This window comes from Cervus elaphus, chromosome 16, assembly GCF_910594005.1.
Source record: "Cervus elaphus chromosome 16, mCerEla1.1, whole genome shotgun sequence".
NCBI classification, from domain to species: Eukaryota; Metazoa; Chordata; class Mammalia; order Artiodactyla; family Cervidae; genus Cervus; species Cervus elaphus.
The window spans coordinates 18,817,234-18,836,808 of NC_057830.1; the positions used below are offsets into that span (position 1 = coordinate 18,817,234).

At 38.0% G+C, this 19,575-nt stretch overlaps 1 protein-coding gene across 1 annotated transcript; it reads right to left on the reverse strand.

Annotated features, from left to right (window-relative positions):
* Positions 1-766: 766 nt before the first annotated feature.
* LOC122710206 (40S ribosomal protein S16) lies at positions 767-1,372 on the reverse strand. Its single transcript, XM_043927848.1, has one exon. It carries the CDS (start codon positions 1,319-1,321, stop codon positions 881-883), a length of 441 nt encoding a protein of 146 aa, XP_043783783.1. The 5' UTR covers positions 1,322-1,372; the 3' UTR covers positions 767-880.
* Between the last annotated feature and the right edge of the window lie 18,203 nt (positions 1,373-19,575).

Here is a 19,575-nt window from a genome sequence, read left to right on the forward strand (position 1 = left end):
CATTTGTTTAGTTTTGCTTTTATTTCCAATATTCTGGGAGGTGGGTCATAGAGGATCTTGCTGTGATTTATGTCAGAGAGTGTTTTGCCTATGTTCTCCTCTAGGAGTTTTATAGTTTCTGGTCTTACATTTAGATCTTTAATCCATTTTGAGTTTATTTTTGTGTATGGTGTTAGAAAGTGTTCTAGTTTCATTCTTTTGCAAGTGGTTGACCAGTTTTCCCAGCACCACTTGTTAAAGAGGTTGTCTTTTTTCCATTGTATATCCTTGCCTCCTTTGTCAAAGATAAGGTGTCCATAGGTTCGTGGATTTATCTCTGGGCTTTCTATTCTGTTCCATTGGTCTATATTTCTGTCTTTGTGCCAGTACCATACTGTCTTGATGACTGTGGCTTTGTAGTAGAGTCTGAAGTCAGGCAGGTTGATTCCTCCAGTTCCATTCTTCTTTTTCAAGATTACTTTGGCTATTCGAGGTTTTTTGTATTTCCATACAAATTGTGAAATTCTTTGGTCTAGTTCTGTGAAAAATACCGTTGGTAGCTTGATAGGGATTGCATTGAATCTATAGATTGCTTTGGGTAGAATAGCCATTTTGACAATATTGATTCTTCCAATCCATGAACACGGTATGTTTCTCCATCTGTTTGTGTCCTCTTTGATTTCTTTCATCAGTGTTTTATAGTTTTCTATGTATAGGTCTTTTGTTTCTTTAGGTAGATATACTCCTAAGTATTTTATTCTTTTTGTTGCAATGGTGAATGGTATTGTTTCCTTAATTTCTCTTTCTGTTTTTTCATTGTTTTTTTTTTTTTTTTTTTTTAAATCCCACGACATTTATTATAAAGGTGCTATACAGGGAAACCCTGATCTTCATGATGGGCTTATCGGTAGGATTTCTGGTAGCGGGCACGGGCACCAGGACCTCCAAACTTTTTGGATTCGCAGCGACGGGGATCGGCTACCAGCAGGGTCCGGTCGTACTGGATGAGGATGTCTTTGATCTCCTTCTTGGAAGCCTCATCCACATATTTCTGGTAATAGGCCACCAAGGCTTTGGAGATGGACTGGCGGATGGCGTAAATCTGGGCTACGTGACCACCACCCTTCACTCGGACACGGATGTCCACACCAGCAAATCGCTCCTTGCCCAGGAGCAGAACAGGTTCCAGTAACTTGTACTGCAGCGTGCGCGGTTCGATCATCTCCAGGGGTCGTCCGTTCACCTTGATGAGGCCGTTACCTCGTTTGCAGTGCGCCACGGCGGTGGCCGTCTTCTTGCGTCCGAAGACTTGCACTGACTGCAGAGGGCCCTTGGACGGCATGGCTGCAAACGCAGAAAAGAGATCCTCACCGCGCGGCGCCGCAACCGGAAAAGCTTGCCCTTACTTTAGAAATAAAAAGAGTCTTGAAAAAACTAGAAATAAAATACTCTTGATAAAACAAAAGATGAAAAATGATATTAGTAATATAAATCAATAAAACTACTGAGAACATGCATTAAAAACAAAAAATTCACTTTTATGAATTTTCCAGGTTTAAAGAGTAAACTATAGTGCTGAAAGGAATGCTGCTAAACATCTTAAAAGTATATCGGGGATCTCAGTTTTGCTTTTGTAGACATTATAACCCTCAACTTGTGAAAACTTGCCAGCAAAAATACTTCATGTATTTAAAATCTTAGTTACAATCAGCTTTAAGAGTATGAAACACTCCTCAAAAAACATTTCTTTTATTCATGACACTTAAAAAGCAATTTATTTTCCTGTAAAGATAATTATATGAGCAGATCACTCAAGCCTTTTATATATGCAGAGTTTCAAAGTTGGTATATACCTTGTCTGCCTACTAATTTTAGCGTGATGGTAGTGTTGATTCCCAAGTGGTGCAGTGGTAAAGAAAGAATACGCCTGCCAATGCAGGAAACACAAGAGACACAGGTTCAACCCATAAGTTCAGAAGATCTCCTGGAATAGGAAATGGCACCCCACTCCAGTATTCTTCTTTCCTGGTAGCTCATTTACTGAGTTACCACTAACTGAGCAGGTAGCTCAGCCTCCTGCAATGCAGGAGACCCTGGTTCGATTCCTGGGTCAGGAAGATCTGCTGGAGAAGGGATAGGCTACCCACTCCAGTATTCTTGGGCTTCCCTGGTGGCTCAGCTGGTAAAGAATCTGCCTGCAATGGAGGAGACCTGGGTTTGATCCCTGGGTTGGGAAGGTCCCCTGGAGAAGATAACGGCTTCCCACTCCAGTATTCTGGCCTGGAAAATTCCATGGACTGTATAGTCCCTGGAGTTGCAAAGAGTTGGACCGGACTGAGCCACTTTCACTTTTTCCAGTATTCTTGCCTGGGAAATTTGATAGGCAGAGAAGCCCGGTGGGCTACAGTCCATGGGGCCACAAAGAGTCAGACATGACTGAGTATCTGAGCACAGAGCACAGAGTTGATTTACATTGGTAGTTTTGATCAATTTGGTCCTGAGAATTTTCTTTAACGTTACTTCATTTAGTTTTCCTTTAACAAGGAAGAATAGGAGTTAGTCACAAGCCATGTGATGTTGGAGAAGACTCTGGAAGGTCCCTTGGGCTGCAAAGAGAATCAATCCTAGAAGAAATCAACCCTGAATATTCATTGGAAGAATTGATGCTGAAGCTCCAATACTTTAGCCACCTGATGTGAAGAGCCAACTCATTAGGAAAAAACCTTGATGCTGGGAAAGATTGAAGGCAGTAGGAGAAGGGGACAAGAGAGGATGAGATGGTTGGATGACATCACTGACTCAATGGATATCAGTTGGAGCAAACTCCGGGAGATGGTGAAGGACATGGAAGCCTGGCATGCTGCAGTCCAAGGGGTTGCAAAGATGGAGCAACTGAACAGCAGTAACAATAATAATCCTCATCAAAGTTAACCTTCCTATTAGTGTCTTCTTCCCAGGAAACTCACCCTAAGATAATTGATATAAGAAGTGGATCAAAAAAAGTAGGTGATAGTGTGGTGTGTTATGGCTGGATTGCTTTCTGCCAGACTGGCAATAAGGACTTCTCACTGATGATTCCTACTGGTGGAACACAGATCCTGGCACAAGATGAAAGTGCAGTTGCTAAAATTTTCACTTTTGGCAAACTGCAATGGTATTCTGCTGAGAAGAAATGTGCTAGTTGTTATGAAGTATGCAGCATTTGAAAATATGAGAAAAATAGTAACTGTAAGGTCAGTGGTATTAGGTAGTTATTACTAAGCACTGTTAATGTTGCAAGTGATCAAATGATGAGACAAATTATTAGGCAAATAAAATCGACAATGCAAAAGCCAGAGAGTCTCTGTAGTTGAATTTTGTATGTCCATCATTCCTTTCAAGGGAGAGCAGAGAAGACTGAGGACTTGGCTCAGGGATAAACCACCAGATTAGCTGACCTTCCAATGAGGTAGGTCTGATATGCCAAGGTCAGGGTCCTGTTTGGAGTAGAGAGGGACCTCGATCCATGAGATAGGAAATTTGAATTGGTGCACTGAAAAGTCTCAGAAGTCCATGTTCTTCAGGACCCTTGTATAAATGGCCCAGTGCATGCATGCTCTCAGTAAGTTGTGCTTGAGTCTGTGACCCTGGGTACTGTGGCCTGTCAGGCTCCACTGTTCATGGGATTTCCCAGGCAAGAATACTGGAGTGGGTTGCCATTCCCTTCTTCAGGGGATCTTCTCATCCCAGGGGTTAAATCCACATCTCCTGGATTGGCAGGCAGATTCTTTACCACTGAGTCACAAGGAAAGCCCCAAATGGCCCAGTATTTCCTGTTAAATGCTATCACTGAGACTTGGTTGGAGAGGACAGAGAAACTTCTCCCTAAGAAAATATGCATCTCTCAAGATATGTACTCAGTTTCCCACCTTGACTAAATACCAGTAAAAAGAGTTGAATTACAACTGGTTTATTTAAGGGTAAGCAGGGTGTCATTAAAAATGAAAGGAACTGTAACTTTAAAAAAGTTAAACTTAGTACATACAAGCAGAAGCTGGGAGAATGTGCAGAGGATATATTTCTCAGTGTGTTTATCAAGGGATATTGAAACTAAAGTTGAATTAAAGCTTATTAGTCTGTGGGTGTCTCCTGGAATACAAGATTTAATATACTAACAGAACCCTAGGAAATGGTATAAACATGTTACTAGGGTGGCTTTTAACAGAATGAGAAAAATGGCCCTGTAACATAATTAAATTATTAGTTTTACCAGGTTATTTTATAGATTAACTTGGATTTTCTACATCCACATTTTATGTAAATAAGAAGAAGAAGAACTGCTATTATTATCAATTGATATCCACCATATATTTCATGATCCATCAAATTTTTCATGAGCTTGTCAAGACTAAATTCTCTTTACTGTCACTCTAAATTATTCATCTTGTTCATTTTGTTTGAATTGGGATTCCTAAGCCTCTTGAGAAACCTGTACGCAGGTGAGGAAGCAACAGTTAGAACTGGACATGGAACAACAAACTGGTTGTTCAAAGAGGCCAAAGAGTCGGACATGACTGAGTGACTGAACTGAACTGAATGTCCTAATTCTTCTGTCTCATCTAACTCCTATCTTATATTTCTAACTTAACTTCTCTTTGTTTCTGTCTGTTGTTGTTTAGTTGCTAAGTCGTGTCTGACTCTTTCCAACTCCCATGATCTGTAGCCCGCCAGGCTCTGTCCATGGGATTTTCCAGGCAAGAATACTGGAATGAGTTGCCATTTCCTTTTGCAGGGGATCATTATCTAAGGCTAATCATATCATATTAGAAAAGTCAGAGGAACTAGAGATCAAATTGCCAACATCTGCTGGATCATCGAAAAAGCAAGAGAGTTCAAGAAAAACATCTCTTTCTGCTTTATTGACTATGCCAAAGCCTTTGACTGTGTGGGTCACAATAAACTGTGGCAAATTCTGAAAGAGATGGGAGTACCAGACCATCTGACCTGCCTCTTGAGAAACCTGTATGCAGGTCAGGAAGCAGCAGTTAGAACTGGACATGGAACAACAGACTGGTTCCAAATAGGAAAAGGAGTCCATCCAGGCTGTATATTGTCACCCTGCTTATTTAACTTATATGCAGAGTACATCATAAGAAACACTGTGCTGGAGGAAGCACAAGCTGGAATCAAGATTGCTGGGAGAAATATCAATAACCTCAGATACGCAGATGATACCACTCTTATGGCAGAAAGTGAAGAAGAACTAAAGAGCCTCTTGGTGAAAGAGGAGAGTGAAAAATTGGCTTAAAGCTCAACATTCAAAAAACTAAGATCATGTGATCTTAGTTGTGATGGGATCATCTGGTCCCATCACTTCATGGCAGATAGATGGGGAAACAGTGGTTGACTTTATTTTTCTGGGCTCCAAAATCACTGCAGATGGTGATTGCAGCCATGAAATTAAAAGAATCTAGCTCCTTGGAAGGAAAGTTATGACCAACCTAGACAGCATATTAACAAGCAGAGACATTACTTTGTCAACAAAGGTCCATCTAGTCAAGACTATGGTTTTTCCAGTGGTCACGTATGGATGTGAGAATTGGACTATAAAGAAAAACTGAACTCTGAAGAATTGATGCTTTTGAACTGTGGTGTCAGAGAAGACTCTTGAGAATCCCTTGGGCTGCAAGGAGATCTAACCAGTCCATCCTAAAGGAGGTCAGTCCTGGGTGTTCATTGGAATGACTGATGTTGAAGCTGAAACTCCGATACTTTGGCCACCTGATGTAAAGAGCTGACTCATTGGAAAAGACCCTGATGGTGGGAAAGATTGAGGAGGGCAGGAGGAGAAGGGGACGACAGAGGATGAGATGGTTGGATGACATCACCAAGTCCATGGACATGGGTTTGGGTAAACTGTGGGACTTGGTGATGGACAGGGAGGCCTGGCGTGCTGCGGTTCATGGGGTTGTGAAGAGTCGGCTACGACCGAGCACCTGAACTGAACTGAATCATATCATATGCTGGGAGCATATTGCTTCTTGCATAGAGATTACCTCCTCAGTCTTCTGAATATTCAACTATTCTTTCTGAAATGAATATTTCCAATTGGATTTTAAGTACCCTTAGCACTCTGCCCTTTGAAAAGAAAATTTAAAAATAAGAAAATTTTATTTCTTCTACTATACTACCATCTCAAGATTTTATATCTTTTCCATTCTAGCAACTTTTAAAAAGTATTTGAAGTATTACCTTCACTTATTTGCTATTTAGTCAGTCTTAAAACTACTATAATTCTAGTTAAAAAAAATATCATCTGCACAAATTGTTCATCCCAAGTCAGGAATAAACTCTTATGTAACTAAATACAGTAGACATGCTTTATTATTTATCTTGGTACAGCCTTGATACTTGAAACTTTTTCTTCCATGACTTAAATAAGAAAGCAATCTCCTACCTTTCCTCTTGTCTTTCTAGAAGTCTTTCTTTATTCAGATGTGAGATACTTGAGTTCCTCAATACTAGTCTTCTGTTCCATCCCCCTTTCCTTATGTGATATCCCTGGGAAACCTTATTCATATCCAAGATGAAATTATCACTTATATAAAGAAGCCATCATAACTTCCATGCCCAGGATCCATCACTTCTCTGAGCTTGAGTCTTATATTTAGTTGTTTACTTGAATTCTCCTTTTGGATCCTTAAAAAGCAGCTAAAATTCAACATGTCTAAAATTGAATTCTTGAGTTTTCCATACAATTAATAGAGTTATTTGTATTGTTCTTAAAGTTCACTAATGACACTGTCATCCAATTAGTAATGTATATAAGTTATGCAAATATAGGCATTATTCTATCCCCCTACCTACCTCTCCCATAACCAGTGTATTGTATATAAAACTTTGGTAGATTGGATTATAGTTCCAATTTTTCAGTCCCCTAGAATAGGGTAATTTATTCATGCTATTTCCCATTTTATTTACAACATTTTCATCATACTTCCCCACTCTACTGATGTGATTAATTTTTCACTCTTGTACTTTTGTGAACACAATTAAAATAGCATGTCACAGGTAGCTGTACCTCTTTATCCACAGCCTCAGAGGAAAGGCACATAGAACAGACCTGGACCCACTGATAGACCTGCAGTCCCTTGTCTCAGACAAGTCCAGTTGAGATAAAATAAATGCTGGTTAATTTGCATGCCTGCAAATCTATAATCTATGAGCATGAAAATGTTTGTTGCAAGCCAGAAAGATTGTCAAGCTTTTTTTTTTTTTTAATAATATGCCATAGAACCTGATGATTAAGACTATCAATCTTATTAAGTGTACCTCTTCAATATCTCTTGAACTGATTTAATTTTCTGCATTTCTTTCCTCTAATCAATTACTATTATCTCTTAAATACTGAAATGATTTCCTAATGACTCTACCTGTGTTAATTGTCTCATCAAGTATTTTCATAACATTGTTCCCAGTGCTATCCTTTGGAGATATGAATTTGATCAAAATACCTTCATTTTCTTCCAACACTGCTTTATACTTGCACACTTCAAATGGTGTTTTTCTTCCTTTTAATAAAAGAGACAAGATTTTCATAAGCCTTTTATAATGGGGCTTGTTGCTTACATTTTCTCCCAGGATGCTCCACCCCTTTACTTCAAACTGACTTTGTTTTGTTCCTTTATACCTGTATTTTACTGGCATTGGAATTGTACCATGTTGTTTCTTCTGAGTGGCATATTTATCCGGTTACTATTTTTCTAGTTAACTTGTTGCTTCTGTTCAGATTTCAAGTAAATTATCCCTTTTCCAAAAAATAACCTGCATATTTCCTGACCAGATCAAACTATATCATACCCTCTCATTACATTTTGCTTTTATATTACCTTTAACACTTGAAAATGTATATTTATGTATCTTGTTTTTATTTCTACTTTATCTGAAAATGTAAATTATTGAGAGCATGATTTATGGACAATGCCTGGCCAATAGGACAATGCCTGGTGTATAGATTTCCTCATTGAATAGGAGTAAGCTTTTATTTCAAACATTGCCTCCAGAAGCAGTCACACCAAAACTTACTGCTGACAACTTTTGCATTGATGTCTCACTTAGCCACGTCTCACTTATTTTGAACCGAGACATCTTTGTTGAAATTGTTGCTTGGTTTGTAGGTAGTTGCTACATCTGATCTTGCACATACACAATCAAAGTTTTTTCACTTTGCAAATCAGTCAATTATGTTTTATTGTTGCCATTGATTGTATTAGATTACTGTTACTCATTTTTTAAAGAATTTTATTTTTTGATCTCTTAAAATATGGCTTAGAGTGAATGTTAAAATGAAGTTAAGGCCTGGCTTATTCTATTTTATTTTTGTACTCATCTCTAAATAAGCTTTAACTTCTAAAATGAGGACTTTTAAACTTTATTGTTGTTGACATTTTTGAGCCTTATATAATTTCATTCATAAGAAGAAGCAATTTAAAAAATTAAGAAAATTTGTGAGGAACATGCTATTAAATGTGTATATTCACTAAGTATATATATGTATATATATACATATATATTATGAAATCGATTCAATTTTTAAGTAGATGCCCTGTAATTTTTTTTTTTTTTTTGTCTTTTCACTTGTTTAAACAATGGTTAAACCTTCTGGAGAAGGGTTACTATAAGCCATTTAGCTTTGACTGTCATTTAAAATTATTTTTTAGTTCCCAGCAAAAATTAATGTCCATTTTTTTCATATAAGAGGTTAAAAACTACTTTAGCTCATTTGAGCATAACAGTCCATCTCCTCATTCTTGCAAACTTGGAAAATCACTGTTGTTACAAACTATTGGATAGGTAAAATCATACATGGCATAAAACGTCCCATTAAAACTAGAAGAGGAAGGAGAAATTCCATTTTTTTTTTCTGATCCAAAAAGAATGGACCAGAATGAAAGGAAATAGAACAGGGGCAAAGAAATAGAGCATGGATATACTCACCTCTTTAAGCCAAAGTCCAACATGGGAAATATATTACAAATATGAGGAGAAAACTGAAAGTAGAAGAGACTTTCACCTGTTCCTGTTTGGAACCCTAAGAAGAAAATCATTACACAAGGAAGTCTCTTGTCTATATAATATTGGTGAAGAGTCATAAGAGAGCAACAGCAGAGGAGGAAAGTTGGATTATCAATGTTGCTTTTTGGTGTTTAGGGGATCAAAACATCTCTTTGCACTCCAGGGAGAGGAAAGAGAGGTGCAAGGAAGGCTATTAGACAGTCAAAGGTATAGTGTGCATCCCACGTTTTAGTCTTAAACTTTTTAGTCTTAAAATCAGGTTTATAAGCTAAGAATACTTATTATTAGTGATAGACCTGATAAATAGTTTGAGCAGTTTGCATTTAAAATGTAGCAAGACTTCAGGTTCAACCTGACACATAAATAACATAGACTTCATTACTCCCTTCCTCACAAGAAAAACCTGAACAAACTGAAAATCAAAAACTCTTTTTTGATCCATCAGATAATTAAAGTTACAAAGAAAATCACTATCTCCTAAACTAAAAAGATAGATGAATACAGAGGATCATGTCTTAAACTGAGCAGCTGCTGGAGCCAAAAACTTATAGGAGAACTTAAAGGTAACTTCTAATTGCTGGAAACTGAGCCCTGTCAAGTCTGAGAGAGGAAACATCTGAAAGCCCATCTTTAGGAGGAGTTCAATATTATTCATGAGTTTTACCTCTAGAAGACCCACTGGATTCTCAGAGTGAAGGGTGGAGAAAAATCCTCTCTACCCTCCAAGAAAAGGAGGAGAAAAAATAACTTTTTGAAATATGTTCAGATACTTCTGTCTCCTAAACACCCAGAGGCTGCCATTAGAAGAAACTGTGTTACCAGGGCCCAGCTATCTTGGGAGAAAGGAAATATCTGACTACAGCCTCCTCTCACTTTAAATATAGGGAAGGAGAAAACCCAACTCCAAATTTACCAAGCTTTCCTATTTCAACTAAAGGAAGGGGGAAAAAACAAAACAAAACTGAGAGGCATTTGTGAAGGTCCATAGCCTAGTGGCACAGACTTACTAAAAGACTATATTTAATTATAGAATTTTAGAATGCTTCACCTTTAGAATGCTTCTGTTCCTTACCATCACATTAATAATGCTTCTTTATAATGGCAGGGATTAGAAAGGAAATAACTGCAAAGCTCAGACCTTGTTTAACAAAGAGTCTCTTGAAAAACCAAGACCGTAGGGAAGACAAAAACTAGAGAAATTTTAGAATTTGATACTATATCTAAAACAAACACTAGCCACAGCCTACCTTCTAGGCAAACAAGCATAAAATACCACACTGAAGACCTGTTTATGTGCACTGAGGGCATGCTCAGTTGTGTCTGAATTTTTGTGACTCCATGGACTGTAGCCCACCAGTCTCCCCTGTTCATGGAATTTTCCAGGCAAGAATACTAGAGTGGCTTGCCATTTCCTACTTTAGGAGATCTTCCAACCCAGGGCTCAAAGCAGCATCTCTTATGTCTCCTGCATTGGCCAGCAGATTCCTTTCCATTGGGCACACTGGGAAGCCCATAAAGACCTGCTTACTTCAGTTTTTTTTTTTTTCCTTTTTTTTTAAACCAATGTATCATGTTGAACTTGCAGCGGAAAATCACAAGACATAATGAAAGACAAAAACACAGTCTGAAGAAATAAGATACAGCACTGAATATATATATATATATTTATATATATATATAGCAGAAATTTTGGAATTATCACAAAAGGATTTAAAAGCAACTATGATACAGAAGATGAGGTGGTTGGATGGCATCGCTGACTCAGTGGACATGAGTTTGAGCAAACTCCAGAAGACAGTGAAGGATAGGAAAGTCTGGCATGCTGCAGTCCATGGGGTCACAAAATTTGACATGACTTAGTGACTAAGCAAATGATTAAAATGTAAAGAACTATAACGGAAAATGTGGATTTACGAGAACACATAAGCAATGTAAGCAGAGAGAGGAAAACTCTAAGGAAAGAATCAAATTGTAATTCTAGAAATGAAAAAAAACCTGTGACATAAATGAAAAATGCCTTTGATGGTTTCATCAATAGACTGGACACAACTGAGACTCAGAGAGCACGAAGACAGGTCAACAGAAACTTCCATACTGAAAAGAGAAGAGAAAAAGATGAGAAAAGCAACAAAATATTCAGGAGCTCTGAGATAGTTACAAAACGTGCAATGTGCAGAGAGAAAAGACAAGGATAAAGAAACAGAAGAAATATTTGAACTTATAAGGCTGATAGAATTTTTAATTTTCTTCCAAAATTAATGACAAACAACAAACCCCAGATGCAAGAAGCTGACAGATCACAGACTATGGTAAATGTAAAAAAACAAACAAACAAAAAAATACCTAAAGGTAGGCATATCATATTCTAACTGTAGATAATCAAAGATAGAAAAGTTGAAAAAAAAGCAGTAAAAAGAAACACCTTACCCTATAGAGAAATAGAGAAAAGAATCAGGCCAAATTTCACATGACAAACCATGCAAGCAAGAAATGAGTGGAGTGAAATATTTGAAGAAAAATTAACCTAGAATTCTCAATGAAATTCTACTTAAAAAGTGAAGAAGAAATAAAGACTACGTCAGAAAAATAAAAATTAAGAGAATTAGTTTTCAGCAGACTTGCCTTGCAGGAAATTCTGAAAGCATACTGAAAAAGAAAATTACATAGGTCAGAAACTCAAAGCTACATAAAGGAAAGTGTTAGAGAAGGAATATATGAAGGTAAAATAAAATATTTTATTTTCTTATTCTTAATTGAACTACAATTACATTTGTTCAAGTTAATAGCAATGATGTATTTGGGTTTTTATAACCTATAAAAAGTGAAATGTCTGACAATACTATTATAAAGTATCAAGAGAAACAAATCAGAAATGCTTTTCTATAAGGTACATGTATTACAAAGTGAAAGTGAAAAGTGAAATAGACTCAGATTTATTTTAAGTGTATATTACAAACTCTATGGCACCACTAAGGGAAACAGAGAAAAAAATACGTGCTAATAGAAGAGAATCTGTTCATTGAAAAAACAAGAGCGTTTCGGAAAAACATCTACTTTTGCTTTATTGACTACACTAAAGCCTTTGACTCTGTGGATCGCAACAAACTGTGGAAAATTCTTAAACAGATGGGAATATAAGACCACCTGACTTGCCTCCTTAGAAACCTGTATGCAGGTCAAGAAGCAACAGTTAGAACTGGACCTGGAACAACAGACTGGTTTCAAGTCGGGAAAGGAGTCCGTCCAGGCTGTATATTGTCACCCTGCTTATTTAACTTGTATGCAGAGTACATCATGAGACACGCTGGGCTGGAGGAAGCACAAGCTGGAATCAAGATTGCCAGGAGAAATACCAATAACCTCAGATACACAGATGACACCACCCTTATGGCAGAAAGCGAAGAACTAAAGAGCCGCTTGGTGAAAGTGAGAGGAGAGTGAAAAAGTTGGCTTAAAACAACATTCAGAAAACTAAGACCATGGCGTCTGGTCCCATCACTTCATGGCAAATAGATGGGGAAACAATGGAAATGATGAGAGACTTTATTTTGGGGGGCTCAAAAATTACTGCAGATAGTGACTGCAGCCATGGAATTAAAAGACACTTGCTCTTTGGAAGAAAAGCTATGACCAACCTGGACAGCATATTAAAGGCAAAGACATTACTTTACGAACAAAGGTCCATCTAGTCAAAACTATAGTTTTTCCAGTAGTCATATATGAATGTGAAAGTTGGACTTATAAAGAAAGCTGAGCACCAAAGAATTGATGCTTTTGAACTGCATTGTTGGAGAAGACTCTTGAGAGTACCTTGGACTGCAACAAGATCCAACCAGTCCATCCTAAAGGAAAACAGTCCTGAATACTCATTGGAAGGACTGATGCTGAAGCTGAAACTCCAATACTTTGGCCACCAGATGCAAAGAACTGACTCATTGGAAAAGACCCTGATGCTGGAAAGATTAAAGGTGGGAGAAGGGGATGACAGAGGATGAAATGGTTGGATGGCATCACAGACATGATTGACATGAGTTTGAGTAGGCTCCAGGAGTTGCTGATTGACAGGGAAGCCTGGTGTGCTGCAGTCCATGCAGTCCCAATGGGTTGGACATTACTGAGTGACTGAACTGAACTGAACAGAGGAGAAAATATGGAATTATGTAAAATGATCAGTCAAAATCAGAGAAGGCAAATAAAGAGCCAGATAAATAAAAGGAAACAAAGAACAAGGATAGTTAAAAGAAAACAGTTACAAACATAATCAGGATTAGTTCAACTAAGCACTTTAAATATGAAAGGTCTAAATATAAAAATTACAAGTCACTGTCTAATTGGGTGGATAAAAACAAATGCAATTATGTCTAACAGAAACTCATTGCTGTCAACTCAAAGGTTAACAGGATTAGTCCAACTAATCAGTTCAACTAATCAACTAATTAGTTCAACTCATTGAACTAAGAAACTCATTGCTGTTAACTCAAAGGTTAACAGCAAAGGAAAAAAGAAAGGGCTAGAGACAGATACACCATGAAAAATAAAAGTAATCTGGACTAACTATTAATTTCAGATAAAGCTGATTTCAGAACATGTCAAATTGTCAGGGATGAAGATGACATTTAATATTGATAAAGGATACTTTACATGAAAACATAGCAATCCCTAATGTGACTGGGTCTAACAAGGAAGTGTCAAAATACATAAGGCAAACTCTGAGAAGAGAAGTAAGGAGAAACAGAAGAATTCACTGTTATTGTTTATAACTTCAACAATCAGCAATTTACAGGCCCATCAGGCACAAATAATACAGAATATAAATGAGATAAATGACGCCATGAATTAACTGGATGTTATTGACACTTGCAGAATATGTTATCCAAGAGCAGCAGAACACACTTTTCTTAAACTCACAGAAAAACATTTGACAATATAAACCACAGTCTAGAACACACACAAAATACAAAATACCTATTTAAAGGAATACAAAGTATTGCAAAGTACACCCTCAGGCTACAATGGGCTTAAAGTAGAAATCTAGAATAGAAAGATAGAAAATATAATTAAAAAATAAGTAAAACACTTATTATAATAATAATACATGGGATGAAGAAGAAGACTTAAGAGAAATTTAAAACATATTTAACTAAATAAAGATGAAAAGTTAATTTATTAAGATATGTAGGAGTAAACAATTAGTGAAATAGCCAATTTATTAGGAAAAAAACTAAAATAAAATGTGCTTCCACCTTATAAGAGCAAATGAAACAAATGTAAGCAGAAGAAAAGAAAAAAAACCCAAAAAGATGAAATCAAGAAAATTGATAACAGGAAATCACTAGAGAAAATCGATGAAACCAAACAGTGGTTCTTTGAAAATATCAGTAAAAGTAATAAATCCCCGCATGTGGTGGCAAGGGTGCGGGGCTGGGGGGTGGGCCAGGAAAGACATAAGTTAGTAATATCAGAAATGAAAGGGGTGTCATCACTACTGCTCTGATAGATATTAAAGGGTAATCAGTTCAGTTCAGTTCAGTCGCTCACTCCTGTCCAACTCTTTGCGACCCCATGAACCACAGCACGCCAGGCCTCCCTGTCCATCACCAACACCTGGAGTCCACCAAAACCCATGTCCATGGAGTCGGTGATGCCATCTGATCATCTCATCCTCTCTAGTTCCCTTCTCCTCCTGCCCTCAATCTTTCCCAGCATCAAGGTCTTTTCCAATGAGTCAGCTCTTTACATCAGGTGGCCAAAGTATTGGAGTTTCAGCTTCAACATCAGTCATTCCAATGAACACCCAGGACTGGTCTCCTTTAGGATGGACTGATTGGATCTCCTTGCTGTCCAAGGGACTCTCAAGAGTCTTCTCCAACACCACAGTTCAAAAGCATCAATTCTTCGGTGCTCAGCTTTCTTTATAGTCCAACTCTCACATCCATATGTGACCACTGGAAAAACCATAACCTTGACTAGACAGACCTTTATTGGCAAAGTAATTTCTCTGCTTTTTATTATGCTGTCTAGGTTGGTCACAACTTTCCTTCCAAGGAGTAAGCGTCTTTTAATTTCATGGCTGCAATCACCATCCACAGTGATTTTGGAGCCCAGAAAAATAAAGTCAGCCACTGTTTTCAGTGTTTCTCCATCTATTTGCCATGAAGTGATGGGACCGGATGCCATGATCTTAGTTTTCTGAATGTTGAGCTTTAAACCAACTTTTTCGCTCTCCCCTTTCACTTTCATCAAGAGGCTCTTTAGTACTTCACTTTCTGCCATAAATAAAAGAATCCTATGACCGTTTTATGCCCAAAACTTTGGTATCTTAGTTGAAATGTACTAATTCCTTGAAAGATATAGCACCAAAACACACACAAGCAGAAGGAAGGTACTCTCAATAGGACAGAAGGACTAGGACAGAAGGAATAGGACAGGAAGAGGCTGAGTCAAGGTGGAAATGACACCCAGTTGTGGATGTGTTTGGTGGCGAATGTAAAGTCCAATTCTGTAAGGAACAATATTGCATAGGAACCTGGAATGTTAGGTCCATGCATCAAGGTAAACTGGTAGTGGTCAAATGGGAGATAGCAAGAGTGAACATTGACATAATTTAGACATTAATAAAGCAATGTACATGAATTGGAGGAATAAATATTGTAAAAATAATTTTCCTCCAAGTGATGTGTAATTTCATTGCAATTACACCAAACCCCAAGTAAATTCACTCTGATATTTTCTCTGGTCACTGATATATTTTGATTCATATTTTTTATTTTAATATTTTGTGCATAAGTCTGTTGCAGACATACAATTAAACCCCAAATCCTCCCAATCCATAAAGCCTCTTCAGGAAAGAAGAAGAATACACTTTTATTGTTAAATAAATACTGAATTGGAAAGTAGTATGCATCACAGGCAACCTACTAAAGGATTGCAGACAGATGTGTCACCCATTTATACAGTCAAGCAAATATAATTCCTTGCACACATGTTCTCAAGATCAACAGTAACTAGCTCATAAGTACTAGTGGCAGTGGTGGTGAAGTCACTAAGTTGTGTCTGACTCTTGCAACCCCATAGACTGTAGCCTGCCAGGCTCCTCTGCCTATGGGATGCTCCAGGCAAGAATACTGGAGTGGGCTGCCATTTCCTTTGAGGACTTGAATAGCACCATGTGTCATATATAATTCATCCTAAATGTATTCCGTGGTTGAGGTGATCATCTGTATTAGCTAATTTTCTTTATCCAAGAAAGAAATCATTTCACAACTTGGACTGAGACTCACTGAAGTTAGGCTGGTACACTCCCACAGGAACTGGAGATGGGACACTATCCTTGATGATTGCATTTCAAGATGGTTGCTAGATGCTTAAGGAAAATAATCCTGGGTTTCATAACTGTCAAGAGACTAATTTGGCTTCTTAAAAGATTTGTAAGATTTCAAAAATAGGAAGAATTTAACTTTTCTGAAATAAATATTCTAGAAAAACAGGGGATAAGTAGAGATGGAGGGTGAGTCTCTTCCCTTGTTTTCAAGGGAATTCTCTTCTTATATTTAAGTTGTATTTAACCTTAAAATATACTTCCTGCATTAATGTAAAATAGTAACATTACAATTTTGAAGCTATCTCCATTGTTGTTTCTACCTTTCTCTGGGTAAATCTGAGCCATCTAAATATCCAGCAGGTCCATGATAAAGAAAAGCAACTATCAGAATTATCAGTTCAATTCAGTTCAGTTGCTCAGTCACGTCCAATGTTTTGTGACCACATGGACTGCAGTAAGCCAGGCTTCCCTGTCCATCACCAACTCCCAGAGTTTACTCAAACTCATGTCCATCGAGTTGGTGATGCCATCCAACCATCTCATCCTCTGTTGTTCCCTTCTCCTCCCACCTTCAATCTTTCCCAGCACCAGGGTCTTTTCCAATGACATCAAGTGGCCAAAGTATTGGAGCTTCACCTTCAGCATCAGTCCTTCCAGTGAAAATTCAGGACTGATTTCCTTTATGATGGACTGGTTGGAGCTCCTAGCAGTCCAAGGGACTCTGAAGAGTCTTCTCCAACACCTCAGTTCAAAAGCATCAATTCTTCGGTGCTCAGCTTTCTTTGTAGTCCAACACTCACATCCATATATGACTACTGAAAAAGCAATAGCTTTGACTAGATGGACCTTTGTTGGCAAAATAATGTCTCTGTTTTTTTAATATGTGGTCTAGGTTGGTCATAGCTTTTCTTCCAAGGAGCAAGTGTTTTTTTAATTTCATGGCTGCAGTCACCATCTACAGTGATTTTGGAGCCCAAAACAATAAAGTATCTCACTATTTCCATTGTTTCCCTATCTATTTGCCATGAAGTGATGCGACCTGATCCATGATCTTAGTTTTCTGAATGTTTAACTTTAAGCCAACTTTTTCACTCTCCTCTTTCACTTTCATCAAGTGGCTCTTTTCTCCCATAAGGGCAGTGTCATCTGCATATCTGAGGTTATCGATATTTCTCCTGGCAATCTTGATTCCAGCTTGTGCTTCATCCAGCCAGAACAAGAAGTATTGATCATTTTAGAAACCAGTATATTGTATACCTGTAGGATTTACCTTTGATTATGAAGTACCAGTGGTGAAAATTAGATCAAATTCTTAAATAGCATTGAACAATACTTTTCTTAGTCATAACTTAATGTGACAAACTGCTGTGATGGTCTGTTGCTTGTATTTACAAATGGTTCATTCTTTGAGTATTACTTGGCAATTCCTTGTGAAGTCTTACCCAGTTCAGACCTAAGAATAGTTTAACTCAGAAGACTGATAATATAAATTTTTAGTTAAGAGGATTTTTCTTAGTTGTAGTTGTTCAAAGCTCAATAAATTTACCTGAGGGTCAGTAAATAACATAAATACCGTAATACTTACATGACAGTTTGGACCATTGAGTAATTGTTCTCTTACCAATAATTTTTCCCAGATATGATACACAAAGATATCCAGAACCATCATCTAGAGTCAAAATCTTATTCAGTTTAGTTCAGTCACTGAGTCATGTCCGACTCTTTGTGACCCCATGAATCGCAGCACACCAGACCTCCCTGTCCATCAACAACTCCCAGAGTCCACCCAAACCCATGTTCATTGTGTCGGTGATGCCACCCTACCATCTCATCCTCTGTCGTCCCCTTCTTCTCCTGCCTTCAGTCTTTCCCAGCATCAGGGTCTTTTCAAATGAGTCAGCTCTTCACATCAGGTGCAAATTATTGGAGTTTCAGCTTCAACATCAGGCCTTTCAATGAACACCCAGGACTGATCTCCTTTAGGATGGACTGGTTGGATCTCCTTGCAGTCCAAGGGACTTTCAAGAGTCTTCTCCAACACCACAGTTCAAAAGCACCAATTCTTCAGTGCTTGGCTTTCTTATAGTCCAACACTCACATCAATACATGACTACTGAAAAAGCAATAACTTGGACTAGATGGACCTTTGTTGGCAAAGTAATGTCTCTGCTTTTTAATATGCTATCTAGGTTGGTCATAACGTTCCTTCCAAGGAGTAAGCATCTTTTAATTTCATGGCTGCAATCACCATCCACAGTGATTTTGGAGCCCCCCAAAATAAAGTCAGCCACTGTTTCCACTGTTTCCCCATCTATTTGCCATGAAGTGATGGGACCAGATGCCATGATCTTAGTTTTCTGAATGTTGAGCTTTAAGCCAACTTTTTCACTCTCCTCTTTCACTTTCATCAAGAAGCTCTTTCGTTCTTCCTCACTTTCTGCCATAAGAGTAGTGTCGTCTGCATATCTGAGGTTATTGATATTTCTCCCGGCAATCTTGATTCCACCTTGTGCTTCCTCCAGCCCAGCGTTTCTCATGATGTACACTGTATATAAGTTAAATAAGCAGGGTGACAATATACAGCCTTGAGGTACTCCTTTCCCAATTTGGAACCAGTCTGTTGTTCCATGTCCAGTTCTAACTGTTGCTTCCTTACCTGCATACAGGTTTCTCAAGAGGCAGGTCAGGTGGTCTGGTATTCCCATCTCTTTCAGAATTTTCCAGTTTAGTGTGATCCACACAAAGACTTTGGCATAGTCAATAAAGCAGAAATATATGTTTTTCTGGAAGTGTCTTGCTTTTTCCCTGATCCCGCAGATGTTGGCAATTTGATCTCTGGTTTCCTCTGCCTTTTCTAAAACCAGCTCTGACATCTGAAAGTTCATGGTTCACATATTACTGAAGCCTGGCTTGGATAATTTTGAGCATTTCTTTGCTAACGTGTGAGATGAATGCAGTTGTGCAGTAGTTTGAGCATTCTTTGGCCTTGCCCTTGTTAAGGATTGCAATGAAAACTGACCTTTTCTAGTACTGTGGCCACTGCTGAGTTTTCCAGATTTGCTGGCATATTGAGTGCAGCGCTTTCACAGCATCATCTTTCAGGATTTGAAATAGCTCAACCGGAATTCCATCACCTCTGCTAGCTTTGTTCATAGTGATATTTCCTAAGGCCCACTTGACTTCACATTCCAGGATGTCTGGCTCTAGGTGAATGATCACAT